Below are 21,827 nucleotides of genomic sequence, written 5' to 3' on the forward strand. Positions count from 1 at the left end.
TGCTTTTTGTAACATTTACGCACATCCAAGGACATTAAGAATGATTTTAAAAAATATCTCAAGAGTTTATTTTTTTCAAATCCCTTGCATCATTTTTTTTCCCCCGTAACAGCAGATGGATTAGATATAAAAATCAAACAGTTTTACAGGCTTTGGAGAGACAAAGCCTTTGGATTTCACAAGCGTGCATCCACTTTTAGAAGCTGGCTGCCCTTTCTGATACCATAAAGTGAAAATGTGACTGCTAACCAGGAGCGTTGCATATGCGTGTGAAGACAGGTCAGCCCCGACCTGGCTATGTCTGCACAAGCCTTCTCCCTCTGGTTTGCTCCCCACGCCGTGCCGGGATTTATGAAGCAAAACACGGGGTTGTTTGGGGCAGGGTCTGCCGGAGGAGTGGGGAAATGGGATTTTCCTCTCCCTACCTTCGTTTGTCCTGGTGATCAGCCTGAAGTTCTGCGCTTCTTGTTTGAATTCCTGTTTGCTGATCTTCTTGGTCTGTATCAGGTGAAATATCCCTGCAGAGAGAAACAGAGGGCATCAGACTCTGCGATGCTCAATTTGAGGCTCAGATGGGTTTGTACGCACACCTCTCTCTCCCCTCCTGAGATGCAAAAGGGACGCAGGCTGCACCGAACACCCTGGGGTCCTGGTGGGAGTTTGGGAGCGAATCCAGGGCTGGCCAAGGACCAGGAGAAATCTCATTTGAAAACAGCAACTGCTCGTTAAATCAGAACACGGCAGGGACAACACCACGAAGCAGGTGAAAGCAGTAAGATTTTGTTGCTCTGGAAAGCATCTCGCATTGGAGGAGGTCTGCTCTCCCCCAAAACCATAAGAGAAATTAAGGTGAGACCAACGGGATCCCGGGATCCCCGTCCTCTCTGCTCACTCTTGACCACCTATCTTCCCCGACCGCAGAGGTCCCTGCATCCTAGGATGCTTTCCTTTCCTGGAAGCAGCTGAGGACCGATGTTTTCCATCCCTCTGCCCCCAGCCCTGAAACTCCTCCAGGACAGAAAAAACCACGAATGACCTCAGCAGAGACTGATATTTCTGTCCGTGCCAGCATCGTCCTGTTAGCGGAGGTGCCTGACTCAGACGTTTGACCCAAGAAAACCAGAACCTGCCTTTAACAATGGAAGTGACCTTTCTGCAGGATTAGGGGTTACGATACTCATGTTCGCCTGCAAAGCGTGACAAACCGGGCAAGTATGCCTGGCATATCCTTCCCCACCTCTCACCCAGTCTCCCCGTGCGTCCAGCATCTCACTGCCGGCAGATGTCAGAGGCAACGTGGTCCCCCTTATTTGGTTAAGAGACTTTCCCCGATTCCCAGCAGCAATTACACATAAAAGAGTATGTAACGAATGGGACTCGGCTAGCAATCCATAAAAATGAGATGTTATGGGCTCTGGAAAATTAATACAGGAAGTCAAAGACATCCAGAGAAATATGTGGATATTTGGACTATTAATAAGTCCTTCAAGTGGGTCAGGAAAAGAAGTCCTACCAGTAACAAAAGAAGATACTGGATGGAGATAATAAAACTGTTAATGACGCAAGAAAGGCACAAGTGTTCAATAAATCCTTCTGGTCTATACTTAGAAAGGAGCAGGAGGGTGTGCTTATAGTCCCCGTGGCTGATGAAGCACTTTCCAGTACATTAGTAACCAAGAGGATATTTTAAACAAGACCTACAAGAGATAAACATCTTTTAATCAACCGACCTAGATAATGTTCACCCAAGAGCCCTCGGAGAGCTGGCTGAGACCTTTGGCCCCCCGGACGGTCATTTCTGACACATACCAGGAGCTGGGGAGCAGCAGAGGAATGCGGACGATGCTCTAGCACGCACAAGGAGAGCATGAGGCGGCGCAGATAAGAATAGCCCACTGCGCTTGCCACCCGCCGAAGAGGCAATACGGGATGGAGGTGGTAAAGGGTGATGCCATTTCCCGGCGAGCAGGTCCCGCCCAACAGGCAGGATCGTTCTTTGCGAAGTTTAGGATGAGATGGAGGGAGGCGGTGGGGCTGTTGGGCACTTACCACCTTTCTTGGTGCTTTAAAGGGGGCTTATGAGAAAGATGGGGACAGAGTTTTTAGCAGGGCCTGTAGCGACAGGACAAGGGGGAATGGCTTTAAACTAAAGGGGGGGAGATTCAGACTAGACCTAAGGAAGAAATGTTTTACGCTGAGGGTGGTGAAGCACTGGCCCAGGTTGCCCAGAGAGGTGGTGGATGCCCCATCCCTGGAGACATTCCAGGTCAGGTTGGACGGGGCTCTGAGCAACCTGATCTAGTTGAAGATGTCCCTGCCCACAGCAGGGGGGTTGGACTAGGTGACCTTTAAAGGTCACTTCCAACCCAAACCATTCTGTGATTCTATGATTCTATGCTTTAGGCACTGCCTCAGGACCAAAAAACAAGTAGAGTCCAGTAGAGCACAAGGAATTAATTAAGGACCAGCCCCATCTGCAAGGGAGCAATTCATCTTTCATAGTTTTGCAGAGACAAGGGAGAGACGGGCTCTTCCACAGTGCCATTCTACCCATCCTAAAATGGGTGGATGGGACATATCGTAACTGCTTGTCTCTGCTGACTACGTGGGGAACCAACATGACTCTTTAAACGTGGTACTTAACGCTGGGCTGGGGAGTGAAGAGAGTCTAATTCAAGAAACTGGTCTCAGGACTTGCTAAAGCATCTGCAAAACAAAGCCTCGGCAGGTGAACGGAGACGGGAGCGTGGGTGCACATGGGTGTATGAGACCCATCACAGCAGGACACAACCTTTGACCAGAGCCCCACACCCCGTTTTGGGCTCTGTACTTCAAGAAAGACACAGAGAGAGTCCAGAGCAGAGCTATGGGAAGGACCAAAGCACCAGAAATTTCTAATGTGAAGGAAAGACTGAAAAAAACTCAACTGCTTAAACTGTGTAAGAGAGGACAGAGGCAGGAGCTGATGGCATCTTCAGAGGAGAGGAGTCTGCTCTTCACACCCACGGTAGAGAGGATGAGAAGGCATGAGCTCAAGCTGCAGGGAAGCTGCACATTGGGAAAAGTCTTCCCTTAGGAAGGGGTTTGTGGCTCTGGAAGAGATTAGATGGGCCGTAGAGTCTCCGTGGCAGGAGATCTTCAAGCATGTGCCAGAAGAGCATGGGGATGGCTGGTCCAGACCCCGCAGGTCTCCTCCCATCCAGGTGCGAGGGTATACCAGCATGGTGAAACACTGGGGATTGCTGAAGTTCCCAGAGCTGCAGGTTTTCAGGATAGAAAGGAGTATTTTGATCAATGTCTAATCAACAGCCTGGCAGGGTAAATGTGGGAAAGAGATCCATGGGGGGATCGCACCTCCAAGTACAGCCAAGGCCTCCAGCGAGGCAGGGTGAAGGGCAGGAGTCAACGACAGAGCCTTCAAACCATGCTGGTCCCTCTCTGGTCCTGCCTGTTCCTTTGTTGTCCTCACACCCCATGATAATTCTTGCTCTACACCATCAGAAAGTCACATTTCAAAACTCCTGAGGTGTTCAGATCCCTAAAAACACGGGGAAGCCCCCACTGCCACTCAGCTGGGGGCTGGTCGTGCACCACCAGCAAGCTGGGTAAAGCTTTTGGCTGGGTGTTGGCACCAATTTCTCCTCCTGCCTCATGGAGGAAACCGTCCCGGCACAGAAATAGATGAGGCCACGTAGGTATCATAAGCCCATACAAAGGCAGATGGACAGGCTCCAGGCGCAACTTGCAGCCTCTTTTCTCCACACACGCTGCTCTGTTGGTAGAGTGATGGACCATGGAGAGGTGGAATCCATATGTGACTGAGCTCATGCTCTTTCCCAATAGTAACACTTCGCTCTGCCAAGCAAAAGAGCTGTGTTGGCCTCGGGGACAAGGGCCTCCCCTGTCCTTGGCTGGCAGGGCTCAGGAGCTCCGTGCAGACGCAAAGCTTTTGGCCTCAGAAGGTGGCAAGAAGGTTTGGGTGGCGACCTCTGCCAAGGAGCGAGGAGAGGAAATGGTGGGGCCCAGACAGTGCAGGCTCAGAGCTGTCCTCCAGCTACAAGGTGCCATTGTGAAGGAGGCTTTGCCGAGGCAGGGGGGAGGACAGGGAGAGGGGCACCGTGGAAGACAGAGGATGGCAGGGGGAGGATGGAAACATGATGGCAGCCAGGGCTCCATCTCAGGAGTTAATTTCTCCGGCTACTATCCAAGTGTGCCCACCCTCGGTGGCTGGGAAGAGCCGGCCCCAGGAGGGCTGAGGTCTCCTTAGGGATAGAGGTGAGACATGAACATACCCAGGAGACCAGAATACCTGCCTACAGATGTCCAGAAGACACCCAGCTACACGGGCTGAGGGCCACTGTATCCATAGGTAGGGTACGACCAACCTCAAGTTCTCAAGGCACAAGTTTTTGCAAGGGGTAGAGTACGTCCAATGGAGACGCGGGGTTGGGGCACTGATGCTTTCCCGGGCCCAAGAGAAACAAAACACAAATACCTACTGGACCAAGCGTCTCTAGTAGACATAGGCTCCTCTGGTCCATAAGAGTGTTGCAAAGCTAAAGGTACGGGGACAGAGCAAGAGATCGGTGTCATTTGACAGTGTATTTGCCATGCTTTGACCTCTGGAGGACACACCAACAGGAGCATCCAAATCCACCCGTCCAAAAAGTGGGCTGGGGGCAATTCATCCCGCGTGCACCTTTGCAGCAGCTCTGCAAGCTTTGCTCCCAGTGATGGGTGGACTGGGGGGAAAAAAAAGAGTAAAAGCAAAAATATGGAATGACCAGAACAATTTTTTGGTTTGTTTTCCACGTGCGTTTGGCGTGGAAGCGGGCAGGTCTGGAGGAGCAGCGCCGTGGCCCCTGCCTTGTTTGCCCACATGCTGTGCCTCTGGATGGTGTTGCAGCTCGTGGCGGGATACACTGGGGCCAAAAGTGGTTTCCAGCCCCTGGTCTGTGTGCAACTGCAGCAAAAGAGTGTGAAAGGGGGGAGTTTTAGAAAAGCCAACCTGCTGTCAGCAGGTTTCAACTCACTACACAAGGTCTGGAGCACCGCGAGAAAAGCCTGAAAAATTGAACAAAGCTTGGAAAGCAACAGGTTTCCACACACACCCCCTCCGTTGCTGGTTGGTTTCGTTACGGTGCTCACCTTTAATCAGCTTCCAGTTGTAGATTTCCACCTCTTCCGTGGGCTCCTTCTCGATTGCGATTGTCCTGAGGATCTCCTTGGAGGTCTCTGAGCTCGGCGGCACAAACATGTACACCAGGACACGGTTGGGGTTCTTGCCACACCGGGTGGTGACTATTTCGTCGGTGGGTTTGACTCTGGTTTCTGGGCAAAAACAAGGACAGAGTTCATTAAACAGGGGCAGGAAGGAGCTTGGAGGAGCCATCTCAGCACCCGAGTTGAGGAAAAGGCATTTCATTGAGTTTGATGCCATGTGGCACAGCCGCATCTCTGAATGGGACCTTGGCTCCCAGGGTCCGATCCCCAGCGCCAAGATCAGCAGCAAAGGGAGATGTCGATAAAGGATCTGTGGACCTGTTCATCCCCGTATTTTCCATTCCCCTTGATTTTCGCAGCCTCTATGCCAGCGGGGATAGGGAAGGGGGATTTTCTCCACCTGGATCCGCCATACCCGCCACAGGGACCTTGGTGCCATCATCACTGCAAAGCCCAGGCTGGATTGCCCGCTTCCCATCTCGCTCCCGTTGCCTTGCCGGAGGAGCAACGTCAGTGAAGCGAAGGGATGAGCCTGCAGCACGGGAGCCAGCGCCGTGGCTGGGCTGCCTGGGCAGCACGCCCAGCTCAGCCCCACGGGTGGGCTCAGCCCCAGCCCGAGCCCCCTCCCCGCATGGGGTGCAATGGTGGGGAGACCCACACCAGGGGCACCGGCGGGACCCTACGTGACTTTTTCAACACCCTTGGTAAAGGAGAGCTGCTAATTTTTAAAATATTTTAATGTATCTGGAGTAATTAAGAATCCCCCATGGTTTTGGAAGGAGATTTATTGCCTTTGGTTGTGGTCCCTGGAACGCAGAGGAGCCCAGCTCTGCTGAATTTAGCCTTGTTCTCCCCATCATTTTGGATGCTGAAGCTTTTTACACTACTAGAAAGAAAGTTTGGCTATAAATAGACGCGTGGGGTTTATTTTAGTAGGGCAGTTATTTTAGGCCTAATTCTGCTCTCCCCTGTGCTTTCTGGGGCAGTCCTGAGCTACTCTTCTCGGAGAGGGGATGGAAATCCCAAATTAAAGGGATGCAAAGCCAGGCTTTTTCAGCAACAGGAAGACAAGCGTTCAGTTCTGCAGACTCAGCGTGATGCAAAGGGGGACGACCACAGCCCCCAACCCTCATCCCTGCCACCGCGGGGTCCAGGTGCAGGACAACCTCCGTCCCAGACCAGGGCTTCACCCACTCCAGGGCTGCTCTTTGCATCGATCGAGGCAGCCCCACCTTCACGACAGGGAAGGAACCACACGTCTTCGCAGGTACAATGAGTATTTAACAACCTCGGAGCTTCACGCTCAAGCCACTCAATGGCCAACAGCGTTGGGGAGGAGGAGCAGGGACCCAGGGGTCCCGGCCACTAGCTCTGCCCCCAGCAGCCGCGATGGTTTCCCCATCCGACCAATGCATCGCGGCAATTCCCCTTCGATCGGGATCCCTTTTGCAAACAGAAATCGCCCAGCGTTTCTCTCCAAGCTACTGGGTACGAAGGAGGAAGAGGAGGACAGCCATGGAAACTGCCTGGAAAAAGAAGATGGGCAAAACCTCCGTGCAGTGAAACAGAGGAGAAGCATGTAACTTGGCTGAGCAGTATGTATGTGTGTGTGATTGCTATCTGTGAGTACTGGAAAGCAAGAAGAAAATAATTTTGGCTGGGTCGGAGTGTTTAACTGGATATAAATGAAGACTGAACAGCAGACAAGAGATCCCAGCAGAGAAAGTTGTAGACTTTAAACCAGAAAGACCAGCTATAATGGGAATGCAAGACTGGAAGGGCTCTGCTCAGTCATCACATCCCATTCCCACCAGGCACCATGTCATAAATCCTGCTCATAAACATACCAGAAACCTTATTAAAACAAGCTGAGCTTCTGCCCTTCGCTCCCCTGGGGAGGCCATCCCAGAACCTCCCTGCTCAAAGGCTGGAAAACCTTGAAAATCACAGCTGAAATTATTTTGCAGCCTGTTTGCCCCCATTCTTAAACGTGGCAATGCCCCTTGCTTATTCCCCCTGGTGAGACCCCTCCACGAAACCACCTTGAAGATGCACATCAGAGGAGATCGCACAGCAAAATTGCTGCATCTGCGGTCAGGCTCAAAGAGACTTTGGTATCTTTAGTCTCTCTAGGGAAGCAGTGGGTGGTCCATCATCTAAACATCTACTGCCAAATGATAGTACAGAGAGGTATAGCCTAGAAAACATTCTCCAGTGGGAACAGTAGAAGACCTCATGCCCTGCCACACCTTTGCCAGGTCTGTGGTTTAAGATAAACAGCTTTGCAAAGACCAGGAAGCAACTGAGAGACCCAAAACCCATTGAACATGAAAAAAAAAGGCGTCCTCTCCACCATATCCCAGCCTCAGCACCAGCCCAGTTCTACCTGGCCCACCCCAACAGTTGCGTGCCTAACTCTCCCCTTCCAGGGATGGGGACCTCAACTCAAATTCAAACAAAACCATGAGTGCCACAGATAACCCCGCACCTGGAAAGTGTCCTCCCAATCTCAAACCTACGTTTCAGCTGCCACAATTTAACCCTATGACTTCTTGTCCAAGCTGGAGATCTGGAGAACAGACCGTACCCTCTCCCCAGAAAGCATCTTCTATCTGTCTGAAGACTCTTAGCATGTCCCTTCTTTGGGCATCTTTCTCCAGACTACACCCACCCAACAGATGCACCTTGGGTCAGTCCTGCTGCCCTCCAAGACAGGCCAACCCTTACATCAGCGCTTGCCCTGAATTCAAGTCACCAGTGATCTGAAGACCTACACATCTGCTCTGGGCTTTAAACGAAGGCTAAAGGAAGGAACTGGAAGGCAGCTGCAGGAGCAGGTGGGATCTCACCTACCTGGACATATTTTACAGCATTTCCCATCTACTTTCTCTGGGTAGTCACACGGATACTCCTTGGGGCACGTGATCTTCTGGCAGTCCTGGACACCGTCCTTGCAAGTGCAGAGGATGCAGGGCAGCAGGCCGTAGAGCCGGAAGACGGGGTGCCACACTTCCCCGTGGGAGTAGGTCTTCCCGTTGTAAACACAAGCTGGAGGAGAGAAAGAAAAGAGTTGCTGGTGGAAATAAATCCTCCTCCTCTTTGTACACCCAAGGCTTGGTGGAGCTCAACACATTTCACCACCTCAGAAACGGATGGTCCTGCTGTCTTGAGGAGCATGGTCCTCTGGCAGCACATCCAGCAACAGCGGACACTGGGATATTGCAGCCACACCACCAAGGAGGTGCCATGGGGCAGGGGGACCAGGTTCCAGGAGGTGGAGGCTGCTGGGATCAACCACCCTGGTGGGGGCGAGTGGTAAGTGTGGGCAGGACCTCACCTGCCTCCCAGCCTCTGCAAGCCCAGGGTCTCTCCGAGGCTGTCACAGGCATGAAGCACAGTGAAGAGTGCCACCTGCTGACTCCTCCATGAAAATTTTTGGAGGTCCCAAAATTTCCTCCAGGGCTTCACCTCCAAGGACTGGAAAGAGCCCTTCTGGAGACACAGTGGTGGGAGAGACGTCAAGAGGAGAAGGGACCTGTCTTTTCCCCTTTGGCTTCATGGGGTTGCCTCCTCATCTCACTTTCTTACTCTCTCCTCCAGGAGGAAGACCACAGCTCTGGGACAGACCCAGCACATGGCAGGTAGGTGCAAGGAGGAACATCCTGTCCCTCTGCAGCACTGTCCTGGAAGGACCACGTGGAGTCTTCCAGCTGAGCACCTCCCTTCCCAGGTCCCAGATCTCCAAAACACCCCAAGGACCAATCTTCTTGGAAAGTGGTAGATTCATGCAGTCAAGAGGCTCTGGGCCACCAGGGCTGAGATAGCTGGGTGAGGCTGGCTGTGGAGGAGTGGGAAGTAGGACTTGATGGTGGAAACCGGCTGCTGAAACAGATTCCCCGGAGAATTCAAAGTCCTGGAGAAGTCACCTTAGGTCATGTACAGACTGCCTGGCCCCTCCATCCCCTACCTTTCTTGTGCTTCTCTTTCAAGACGATCTTCACGGTGGTGCCACCTCCTCCCTTGGGTTTGAAGCTCCTGGGAATGAACTCCAGGGAAGAACTGAGAACAGTGGACTCGGTGGCTCCGAGTGGCTTCCTGCCCATCGCTTCCCCCAAGCACTGGTCTTGCGAGTGCCTCTGTGAGCAGTCAGAGAAAAGAAGGGGACTCAGACCCAGGCAGTTGGGTTGTTCTCACTCCAAAGCACGCTGGAAAAAGCCATGCAGTGTCCTGCACACCTTCCATCAGGAGTGGAAGGTCCAGAGGCCACAGGGATGAGCAATGACCCGGGAGCCATCTTGGTGCCTGCCACCACCTAAGCGGTGCTGAGCAGTTTGTGTCAATGCCCCACACTGGTGTCCTCCCTATGCTGCATGTGGGTCACCCTCATTGGGGCAGCACCCTTCTCTTCCCACACTCAACCCGATGCCCTCAGAGAATAATGTGAGGTCCTACATCACTAACACAGGCAGGGAAATGGGCTGGTCTTTGCTAGATGCCTGCTGGGAAACCGAGGACTGGCATCCGTGCAACCCAAACAGGATCAGAGAGGTAAAGATGGGCCATATCCTGCCCTCTCACCTGGCGGGCACCAGGAGGGTTGGTGTGGGGCTGCCAGCCAGCAGGACTGAAATCCCGGGAACATCCTGGGCTTCCAAGAGCAAACTGCTGGGACAAGACATGCAGCACAAAGGGTCCCCTTGTGTCTATTTTGGAGGTTTTATAGGTGGTGGAGGTGTGACGCTGGCGTTTCACCCAGCAGTATGGAAAAGGGCAGGGCCAGGAGCTGTAAGTGACCTAATCCCACAGACCTGGCATGGGCTGCCCAGCTCTGAAATGTCACCGTGAATCAACCCTCGGCAGCCAAGGAGTCACTTTTTCCTTGCTGGGGCTGCCGATACAAACAGCCTGGGGAAATCACACTGGTGGCCAGCTCCAGCACTGGCTGCTCTGTGGGAGTTACGACTGGAAGGCAAGACACCTTTCAGCCCAGGGTGGAGAGGAGACACCATCTCCTGAAGGAAAAGCCCCCAAAGAGAGATTTGGGCCATCTGACTCTATGGGTAAGGGTCACGTCTGGCTGTCGGTCACCTCTGAGTCTGCTCTGTCCATGTTCCTTGGCTGTTTTAACCTACTGGCCAACCTCAGCCAGGTTGGCCAACAAGGAGAAGTGCCCAAGATTTCCAGTTCCTGCAGGTCTTTTGCTCTTCCAAAGACATCAGAGATGCTTCAGAGGAAGAGGACAAGAGTCTTTCCCTGGTGGTTTGAGGTCTCAGCCCATGCTGATAGCCCTCACCTAAAGTCAACTCCCAGACACGATTCATCTGCAAAGCAGGTGTCTGTGGTTCTGCTATCCAAGGAACTGACTGCCCTCCTAGAGCTGCTGTGGGTCGTTTCTTTGTAGAAGACTACGGCCAAGGGCAAATGGCTTTCTTTGAGCTGTTTAATGGGGCTGTGCTAGAAGCAATAATCTGAGTTTTAAAATGCAAACTTCACGTACAACACCTCTGTTTAACTGCAGGGGTTCCTCTTCCGTGGACTTCTCATATGAGCCATCTGCAAGGAAAAACCATTGTCCTGTGAAATGCTGCAGGGCTGAATGAGGATTTGCTCTCTGGGGTGCAGCTGACTAAAAGCAGGTGTCTTCAGGGTGCTGGCCCACCTGCGAGGTCTGGAGAGAAGAGCTTTGACTATGCAATTGACATCACCCAAAGCAAATGGGAGCCATACCCCAAAAACCCTTTTATCCCCACTGACTATTAACAAGAGCTCAGCTCCAGGAAAGACATGGCTTTGCAGACTTCTGAAGTTAGGTGGCAGGAAAACACCCCAGAGGTAGAGTATGTCATGATGGGGATGATCTGGCATTAAAAAGAAATCCAAAGACATTTGTCACCGAGTCAATGACGTGCCCCGACTGCACCAAAGAAAACTAGGAGACAGGAGCACAAATTGCAGAGGAGGAGAGTTTGGAGGAGGTCATTATGTGGCCATGGCCAGGAGACCACCATGGCCTTCCAGCTTCATAAATATTGCTCGAATTAAAGAGTCATTTTATGCTGTGACTTCATTGTCAGCAAGGTGTGAACCTGCCCATTCGCTCTTGAGTCCATCTCATCTGGAGACATGGAGCTTGATCCTCTCCTCACCCTCCCAGGTGCAAGTTAGGGGAACCAGCAGCAAATTCAAGAGTTTCTCCCCCACGGAGAGCTGTGGAAGTGAAACTCAGCCATGCTGTACTGGGGTGGAAGCGGGGGGGATTCCCTGACTGTCCTGGAAACTTCCCTGGAGCAATAGCAGCATGCACCATCTTTACGTGGTCCATACAACCACCTGCATCCTGGTGGGTGAGTGGTCTGGAGGACTTTGCCCTCCGTGCAGGTCATATTTCTTGCATGATGTACCAGTGGCAGGGCAAAGAGCTCAGCCCCAGCCAGCATACGGGCTGCTGGGAGGCAGGACACAACTAGGTGTGGGAGGAGAAGCACGCAAGGAAAAGAATGAGCCCTCATCTTTTGTTTCCTGGTGCAACCAAGACACAGCAAGTGGCCTGATTTACAGCACAGGCTTCCAAAATCCTGCTAAAGTGGCTTGAAATGGCTCCTGCCAGCTGGTGGCAACCAGCTGGGGTCTCCCAGCCCTCGCTCAGGAGCAGCTCCTGGGCCCCTCATTACCTTTGCAGACCTGAAAGCAGGAATCGGCACGGTTAGGGGAGAGGAGCACAACAGCTCCGGGCAGGTCACCAAGCCGCAGTAAATCTGGCCTTCCTAGGAGGGCAGGAGATAAAAAAAAGCATTGTCAGCATTACCAAGGTCCAGACAGGGCTGTATGTCCTCCGTGTTGGGGAGCCAGCACTTCAGATTGCAGATCTAGCATAAATCACAAGCACCCCAACAGTCCATCCTCAAATATCACCGATCACCTAGTAACTGATAAAAGCTGAAAATCTGCCCCTGCCGCGCTCTCCATCCTGCGGGGTATAACATGGTGGATGGTGTCCTCTCCTAGCATGGCTGGTTCACCGATTGCCAGTCGACACGCTCATGAGTGGAGTGGTCTTCCCCAAAAAGAGGGAGGCAGTGCCTTGCTCTAGGGCATCGTTAGTGCTACCAGATCTGAAACAGCCACCACACACCTGTAAACTCTGCATAGCACCCACCAACTCGAAGTGGGACAAAACCCTTTTCTCTGCCATCTCCCACGACAAGGACCTGGAGGAGACAGGTGGAAAGGGGAAGCGTGATGCCGAACCCAGACCCAGGTCCACGCCGCAGCTCTGCCCTCCCTCTGTGTTGGGTTATTCGATAACACCAGAGTCAAGCACACAAAGACACTGGGTCGAGAGCTGTGGATGGACGTTCAGGCATAGACCTTCTTCCACTGGCTTGGTAGTTAGTTTGGAAAACATCATTGCTGTAGTGATTCCAGCTGAAAACCACAGGCCAAGGCCAGCCTTGACCTTAGTGCATCCCAGCCCCACTTCAGTCAATGGATTTGCAGCCGTTTGCTGCAGGGCTGTGTTTTTGCTGCTTTGCGGAAGGGTAGAGAAGGATGTTCAGCAGCCCAACAGCAGCCAGACCTCAACAGCAAGGCCCTCTTCTCCATGCAGCAGTTTTCTCTGGGATATCCCTAAGCTCTCAGTCAACCGAAACCAAGAGGTCAACCAAGGATTTCCTTAGAAAACCAAACCACAGCAGCTTCTTCTACCATCAGGAAGCCAAGCCGCTGTGCAGGGGATGTGAAGAGGAGGAAGAAAGTTTGGTAAATGAGAGGATCTGGTGGAGGTCGCTGCAAACCGAACCCTGCTCTCTGCTTCAGGGACCTCCATGGGGTCCAGACCTCCAGGGAGCAGGGTTTGGCCACAGAGCCTCTTCCTTCATTCTCCTTCTGACCGGCAGCTTACGGCGAAGACCTGCCTCGGGCGGGAAAGAGCAAATGTCATAAAAAGCAGGATTTATCCCGGAGGCTCTGGTCTCAGGGCGGTTTTCAAAGAGGTTTAGACCAGCTGTTCCCGCAGCTGTTCTAGCAGCTGACAACATCAGACACAGCCCGGTGAGACCCTGCCGCTGCAAGGCTCCACAGCCATCCTTTTATTTTCCCCTTCGTATCCAAGGCATTATCCCGCCGAATAAACAGAGCCTGAGCGAGAGCCAGTGCCTCCGAGAGGGACACGTAGGTCTGCAGGCTCCTGGGGACGGGGGTGGGAAAGCAGGGCCAGGTGGGCACGTACAGTCGGGTTTGGGGGCTCCTTCCTGGCGTCTGTCCCTAGCCTGGCGAGCTGGCATCCAGCTGGGGTCCATCAGAGAGGAACCAGCCTCAAAACTGTATAATTTCTACGTCTAAGCTATTCCTCTTGCCACCTAGCTCCAAGCCACCTAGCTCCAAAATATGCACAAGCACCAAAGGCTCAGACCAGCTATCCTGGTATCACAGATACTTTACTATCAAGCATCAGCTGATGGTAACCACTGTGTGCATGCTCTTGGCATGAGAGAGGGAGGTGGTTTGGGCTCCCTCACACATTTTTCTTTCCTGGCCAAGCTTAGTCATATTTTTTGCCACAAGCAAAGCACAGACCAGTGGAGCCTGGTCCCATCCAAGGGCTCTGTACGATGAGCAGTGAAAGCCAAGTCTGCAACCCTCTTCTTTTTTATGGCAGAGGCTGTAGCCGCTGCAAGCAGTTCCCCACAGCATCCAAATCCAGCATCAGCACTTTCTATTCCCCTTCCTCGCTCCCTCTCGAGGAGGAGGAGCTGCTCCATTTATCTCCCGACACTCAGCTCCTGGCACGCGCGGCCCCCCGCTCCACACACCTTCCCCATCGCCGCTGGCCAGGCTGCCTCACGCCTCCCGAGCGAAGCGTCAGGACTCGGTTTTCAATGGGTTTTCGCAGAATCCCAGCCTGTGGGAGAGGGCTGGAGCCAAGCCCTGTCTCAGGGCGTTGCTGGAGGCTCACAGAGGAGGAACGTCCCTCAGGTGCTGGCAGACGGGTGGTGGATGGGCAATCCACCACAGGGATGCACACCGAGGACCACATAGCATCCCGGATGCTGTTGCAGCCCTCGGGTAGGGCAGAGCAGATAAACCAATTGGGTTTTTATTGGTAAACGCTTCTTGCAAATGCTTTTCACGGACAGCCTGGAAAACACACGCATATCTCCAGGCTACAGCTCTGCACACGATGGCCCGGAGGGCTGGTGAACACACTGCAGGAGTTTCCAGGTGAAATCAGCTCCTGGTGCAGCCCGGCCACCCGGGTGCTCAAGCACGTCTCAGCCCTGGGTTCAGCTTCCACTTAAATCCAAGCAAGGGGGATGAAGATCGCCAGGTGCCCGCCCATTGCCATCTCCGACTGCTAGGCTCCACTGCCCCTGTCTCTCTGCTGTCATCTCCTGGCTGCGTCGGGGGGTGAGCTCCATCCGTGCAGGGCAAGAGCTGGCTGCTGGAGGCACCGCGAGACCCAGGCACCCAGCAGTGGTTGGGAGCCACCAAATCCTTTCTGGAGCTCAGCTCAATCTTACCAGCTCAACATGGGGCTCGACGTCCCCAGAACTTCCGAAGCCCAAGAGCTGGCACCTCGCGTCCGTGTTGCCTTGCAGGCACGCTGAGCTCCCCTAGGTTCCCCTGGCTACAAACCCCATCTGCTTTGCAGCGAGCACGTATGCGGAAAGGCTCCCGGTGGTTCTCTCTGACAGCCATCTGCCATACGATGCCTCAGCGGGGCAGGTGGGATAGCTGGATGCTGCGGGGACAGCCCCAGAGCACTGGTCCTCGCAGCAGGCAAATGCACCCCTCGGTGTGCTCAGTGGGGACAGGGCTGTCCCCCTGCCTACCCCAAGGAGCCCCAGTGGCATCCGCCCAGAACTGGCTCGTGGGATCTCCAGTGAATAACCCACCCTTGGAGCAGCTTGTTCGTGCTGTTCCCGCTAGGGAGGAGACACAGACGAGTGCTTTGTGCTCCGACCCCAGGGCCCAGCGGATATTTGCAGCACACCCTGCTCTGGGTTTAGGCCAGACAACGCACCCAGGCAGAGGGGGACGCACCCGGCTCTGCCGTGGTCCTTAGTCACTGGGCAGGGAGGACCCAGCACCATTTCAGAGGAAGGTCAGAGGAAGCTCAGTCTCCTGCACCAATAACCTGATCCTGACAATAAATCATCCCACCATGGGCTGGTACCACCCAATGGTCCTCATGAGGTTTTTGACCTGGTGGGACACCGTTGGGGTGCAGGACCAGATCCCGAGCCCTCCCCACCTCCCGCGGGCTCGCAGGTAGCTTACGGAGCAGCTGCACTGCACACACTGGTTGGGCTGGCGGCTGGGAAAGAGCTCGCTGGTGGTGAACATCTCGCCTTGCTGGTACGTCGTCCCGTTGTACTGGCAGGACTTGACGGGTGCCCGGAGGCCAGAAGGGGAATGTGGCTCTGGAAAAGAAGATGAGAAAGCAGCAGGGTGAGAGCCAGCCCCTACCCAGCTCCGATGTAGCGCGGGTGCTCGGCATATTCCCCATCAGCCCGACCCGAAAGGATGAGGAGCCCTTTACACACCGCAGTTACCACGAAGAAGCGGCCGGGAGCATTGCATGGCCCGTAGGGATTTATGTGCCCAAAAGCTTTTGGAGAATGGGGCTGCCCTGACCGCGCTGAGCTCAGCACAGAGGTAAAACCTGGCAGTCTGACCTCTCGCGGTCTTGTCCCCCGCTGTGCCAGAGTGGTGGCAAAGCTAGTCAAAAACCACCGGCGATTTGGGAAATTAGAGAAAAAAATTAGGAAAAAAACCCTATTTTTAGCTCATTACCCATGGGAGAAGCTCTTTTTATCTGACTCCGTCTGATGTTGAAGGTCATTACATCCAGGGGAGGGAAAAATTCAAGAATTTTGTTAAAAATTTTCAAAATTTTTTTTTTCCCGTACCCAACACATTTTGCTGGCAAATGAGCTGAATAAAGTGCCGGCTTCTGGTTTGTCACTGAACTGTGAACTGACATTTTGTCCCTGCAAGGCTCTTGGGATGGGGGGGGAGTTGGAGAAAGTGGTCTGGTAGAGAGCCCTTGTCCATGTAAGTGACATTTTGGTGGGGAAAGAGCAATGCAGGCAGCCTGAGCTGCCACCGCTGCTGCGACCCCCGTGAGCGGGGCCAGACCCAGCATGGCTGCGCTGCCCCAGGCCTGAGCGTTCAAGTGACTGCAGCTGAGGTACGCCCTGCAGGACCGTGGCCACCTTGTCACCCCCCTCCCCTTGGGTTGTCCACCTACCGAGACACCGCGGGCAGCACTGCTGGGGGTCGGTGACGGGGCTGGCGCACTGCAGAGCCGGGCACTGGATCCGGTAGCACCTGATGTTGGCGTTCTGGGGAGAGAAAGAGAAAGACAGTTCGTTCAGCCACACGTTCACCCCTGCAAGAGGAGGAAGATGTTGGGTGATGGCCCCATTATCACGATAGATTGTGCTGGTGTAGCTCACCCAGTCAAGGATGTCTCCATCCCTGGCTCAGGCCCCGCTGTCAGCCCGCTCACGTGGTCTCATCTCTCGTCATCAAAGACCACCCATGGTCCCACAGCAGCCCTGAGCCACCTCCACCCACAGCCCACCAACGCTACTGAGACAGCTCCCTCACAAGGTCAACCCAACAACCCCAGGGCAACATGGGGCTTTTTCAAAAGGAAAGAGATTAATCCAGCATCCCTACGGGACTGGAAAGGGCCCCTCTGGTCAAATTAGACACCAGAACCAATCTGCTTAAAAGGTGCCAAAGCGATGCCCCAACGCAGCAGCATCCCCACCACCTCCCGCGGCACCTCATGGGGGACGTGCCTCGGAGCAGCTGCAGCGGATGCAGTACATCAGCCCCTGCGGCTCCAGGTAGGGATGCCAGCTCTCACCCGGGCTGTACTTCTTGCCGTTGAAGTCGCAGAACATATCCGGCCCTGAAAGTCAACCAGGAGAAGCTACGTGTGAGAAAGGGACAGTCCTTGGGAGAGCTCTCCTCCCTCCGTGATGAGAAGAGCAAGGACAGCTCTGTGCCTTCATGCTGTCCCCCACGATGGCCACATCCCATCCACCAGACCCCAGACTGAATACATTCCCCAAAAGCCTTTTTTTTTGCCATGATTTGTTTTTTTAGGCTGGGACCCATCTGACCAAATGGCAACTTCTCTGAGCAAGCTGGACTCCCTTTGCAAGCGAGGAACAGAATGGGTGTTTTTGAGGCAAAATTTAGAGTTGTCACTCTAAAATAGGTCAGTAGAAGTGCTTGTTGAAAGGTGGACAGGTGATTTCAGGGTGATGCTATGGGACTGAATTTCCTTCAGGGAGACCAGAAGGGCTGGGAGTGGTGGGGGAGATAGGAGAGCCTGAATTTAGGAGACATTTTCACTGATACCCAAAAAAAGAAGAAGAAATAAAAAAGACATTTTGGGGTAGAAACACATTCTGAAGGAAAACCTTTTGCTCTCCCTAAGAGCTTCAGTTCATTCTCTCAAAGACCCCTGGACAAGCGCTATCAGCACATGGACAGCCAAGCATCAGCCCTACGGAGCAGGACCATGCTGGCTTGCCCCATCCCACCAGGCTCAGCCCCTTGGCTTTGCCGGGCTTTACATGGCACTGGTCTGTCTGGAGTGGGTTGAACCATGCTCTTCATTTATGGGGCTGTCCATGGGGACAGCAAGCCCACTTCATCCACTTTTTGCCCCAAAAAGCACAAAACCATGCATTTTTCTATTCCTCTGATCCTATCATCCCGAGAAGAGCCAGTTTCCAACCGTGCTCCTGAACTGGAGGTGTCTGGCCCAGAAATGGTCCAGCCCTGCCTACACTGGGGTGGGTTTAACCTTGCCGCGGCACAGGGAGAGAGATGCGATGGCGCCCAGCATGACTGCTGAAGGAGATCCCCTTTGGTGATCCACCCTCTCCCTGGATTTTAGCAGGTCCCTATCAAGCCCCTCCATCTCAAAGCCCTTGGTTACACACCAACCCTTCGGCAGGATGAGACCAGTCTGCAGCAGGACCTGTGGGACAAACCATGGCCATAATCACCACCAACAACCATGGGGTTTGGGCCAGAAAGCCCAATTCAGTCATCCTTAATGTTCAACACCAAAAACCATCGCCTGGTCCTGCAGGCCAAGCTCCGACCCTGGTCAGACCTGCAGGAACCTGGACCCCGTAACTCCCACCGCAGCCCATCAGCTGCTCCCGCTCTCCCGTGGCATGTCCCCAAGCCCTGACCAGCCAGAGGGACACGCCGGGGCTTAAGCTTTTTTGTGAATAAGCACACGCCTGCCCACGTGTGTTATTAGTGGTTTAAGTGCTTGCAGCCCCACTAAAAACTGACGGTGACTTAAAAGGTTATGTCATCGAGGGGATTTGAGATAGTTTGGGTGATTACGTTGCTCGAAGGCAGCGAAGACATTTATGCTCCCTGAAGCATTTATGGGTCTTTTAAAACCTTGCGGTGGCCTGGGGATGCGGCGAGAGGGGACAGGGCTGTTTTCCGTGGCATGGTGCCCAGCTCCCGCCGCCCGCCGCATGAAGTCAGGCAAGCTAGTGGGTGCTGACCCCGCTATGCTGCTGGAAGGACTCCTCGATGAATAGCGGAGGGTCCCCAAAAGGAGCTCGGTGGCACTCACCACCCCAATGATACTAAAAGCCATCCCATGCTCCGCTCTGTCACCTGGGGTAAAGCAGTGGTTTAGAGAGCCCGGCTGGCATCGTCCCATCTTGCCAAAAATGGAGATGCCGCCTGCTTAATGCGAGTGTTTCTCCCACCAACCAGGCAACACTCATGTGAATACGCCCTAGTGGGCCGCCATCCCTCCTCCAGCTTCTGACCATGCTCAGGATGAACCTAAGCGACGCTCTACCATGGCCGGACCCTGTGGCCATCAGGAAGGGCAGCCCTACGGGTCTATGATGATGCCTATGGGTCCCTTCCAACTCAAGCCCTACGGGTCTGCCCAGCAGCCCTGAGCTCCTCATCGAGTTGATGGCTTCAAGCATATGATTCTCCAAGTTGTACCTTCAAAGAAGGTGGCCACCAGCTGTCCAGACCGCCTAGTCCAAGCACAGCGGTGTGGGGCCAGCGTTGCATCTGCAGAGGTGGAGATTTGCAGTAATTTTGGGGTGGATGCTATCAGAGGGACAGGCAGGAGGCTTTTCCCTACTCAGGTCTTTACACCATCCCCATAGCTTGCTCCAAACCTCTAACAAGTCAGCAAACCCATATTCCTGGCCATGCACAACACGAGCTTACAGCAAACCACACAAGAATGGGGAGTGCGTGGCTGGAAAGTGCAGAAACCCAGGAGAAAGGAAAAAAAAGAAGAAAAAAAAAAGAAAAAAAAATCATCATTTTGCAAAAGGGTGAGAAAATGACTTCATTTTTCCTTGCTTGCAGCATCTTCATGAATAACGCTGAGGGTGAAGAAATCAAGTTGCCTTCATGTGACACGGCCCCGCTCAGCTTGCAGGCTCCCATGCCAGTTGGCTGCTTCGTTCAAACATTTAATCACTTGCCTTTCACAAGTGGAGCCCTGGTTTGGGTCCAGCCCTCGAAAGCAGCCTGATTCATGTCTGCAAAGGGCCCGCTGGTAAAATTAAAGCCGACTGGCAGCACTGGGCAGCAGCAGACACTTGTCCGCATCTCAGTAGCACTATGCCGCGTATTTGGCAAGAGGCGCCGGCATGTTTGGTTAAAAGCAAGCTGGGGATGGATGGAAGGAGGAGGCTTAAAAGCTGGAGGCTCTGGATCATTTTTTCCCATGCCAGGCTAATAATTTCATTTTCAGAGGTCAAACTTTGGATATCTTCCCAATTCACTTGGAGTGAAAAGCCATTTGTGGCAGTAAATTGCTCCCGTGCCGTTCAGTCTCCTTATTTATTGCGTCTTCTGCAACAGCACACTCACAAAAGTCACGTTGTTTTAGTTTTCGTTTTCCAGAGAGGGCTCCTGAGCTGCAGAGCATTTTCAGGGCTGCAGTACCAAAAATCCAGATGAAGCCATCACCTTGTTTTCCTTCCCGAGGAGCACGCGATCCCTGGGCAGGAGAAGACAGCGGGCCAGCCTGGTCCACGCCACCTTGGAGACATAATCAGAGCTTGCTGATTGCAAGCCAGAGGCTCCACGCTTGGAGGTGGCCCTATGGGACCTGGAAGCAGGAACAGAGGTGGGAAGGGGCAAACACCTCCCATCGCAAACACCTCCAAGAACAGGTCCCATCTAAACTGTTTCTTCCCAAACACAAGAAGCCCCCGATACAAGACTCTGCTCTTCAGAGTACCATTATGGGTTGTATGAACCAGAAAAAACAGCTGAAAGATGTGGAGATGCTTCCTCCGCTGCCCAGCAGCAAGTCCTGTGGCCTCGTGCCCAGAGAGAGGGTGGGAGATGCTGCGCACAGCGACTCCTCCACGTGGGAGCTGCTCTGCCTTGCCTACCCCGAAGGGCTCAGCTGGGGACATCGTGGAGGAGGAAGGTTTCTTCCTGCCTCCCCGTCCAACAGCCATTTTCTGCCGTGGCTGCAGTGTTTTCTTGGGTGAGGACCACCTGGTTGCATCCAAATCATTGAATACCCCAGGCCAGGGTCTGGGGCCAGTGGCCTGGCCCAGCTCATGTCCATACCCACCTGCTGGAGCTGCCCTGGCCCAGCTCTCCCCAGGCATTTGGCAAAGCCCAAGTTGGCACCGGCCAACACCATGCTGGGAGTGCACCCACAGCAAGAGTTTGGACACCCCCGGTCAATGCTCAAGGCTGTGCCCAGGCCCCGGTTTACTTTGATTATCATTAATTGTCATTAATTATCATTAATTGCATCCTGGACAGCAAGGAGGGTATGTAATATGAGAGGGAAAGTATGAGGGGGAAGACGAGTCTTCGCTGTTACAAAGAAAAGGGTGATGTCTGGCAGAAGAAGCAAACAGCTTGGGGCAAAGCCTGGCAGATATAGGACAGGTATTGCGGGAAGATTTCCAGCTACCAGGAGATTTAAATCCCAGAAGAGGCTGTCACAGAGGCTCTGAGACACTCTATGAACCCCCTGGAGCAGCATCTTCATGAGATGGTCTAGAGACATTAATCCAGGGTGACAAACTGAATGGCGTGGCGAAACCCATCCTGCACTGCATTCAGTGACTGCTGATGTCTCTCTCACACCATGAGAATGGCCTCGATGCCTCTTTAGGATGTATCTCAACAGCTTCATACACCAACCACCAACAAGATGCCATCCTACATCTTCATGACCTGCTCTAGATCCAGTGAGAGACCATGAACCGAGGGGAGATGGGCGAGGCCCCACAGCCTCTTTGTTGAACCATCAAACTGGCCGATGTTGGTCAGACACCCCCAGACATCCCCTGGCCTCGGACGCAGACAAGTCCCCTTGGGCCAGCATGTCCATGAGACCTGTCCCTTGAAGCTCTCCCACCCGCTGACACAGCCCGTTTGAGCCAGTTCCTTGCACCCCTCCACATTCGCAGTGGACAAGGACGTCCCCATGGGCTTCCCAACACGGTGTGACTCGTCCCACTGCCTGGGCACTTTGACCATGGCTGAACCAGGGGCCAAAACAGGTCAGATGTTCTCCTGCACCGATCCCGAGCCTGTCA

General features: G+C 53.6%; 1 protein-coding gene across 1 annotated transcript in view; it reads right to left on the bottom strand.

Annotated features, from left to right (window-relative positions):
• CHRDL2 (chordin-like 2) overlaps positions 1 to 21,827 on the bottom strand; it is a 60,278-nt gene that overhangs the window by 2,042 nt on the left and 36,409 nt on the right. The window contains 10 exon segments of the mRNA XM_009329035.1: positions 426 to 518; positions 5,149 to 5,331; positions 8,077 to 8,271; positions 9,191 to 9,359; positions 10,721 to 10,776; positions 11,895 to 11,918; positions 11,921 to 11,987; positions 15,502 to 15,644; positions 16,475 to 16,568; positions 17,034 to 17,146. Coding sequence (XP_009327310.1) covers positions 426 to 518; positions 5,149 to 5,331; positions 8,077 to 8,271; positions 9,191 to 9,359; positions 10,721 to 10,776; positions 11,895 to 11,918; positions 11,921 to 11,987; positions 15,502 to 15,644; positions 16,475 to 16,568; positions 17,034 to 17,146 — 1,137 coding nt within the window.

This window comes from Pygoscelis adeliae, unplaced genomic scaffold (assembly GCF_000699105.1).
Source record: "Pygoscelis adeliae isolate BGI_AS28 unplaced genomic scaffold, ASM69910v1 Scaffold297, whole genome shotgun sequence".
NCBI classification, from domain to species: Eukaryota; Metazoa; Chordata; class Aves; order Sphenisciformes; family Spheniscidae; genus Pygoscelis; species Pygoscelis adeliae.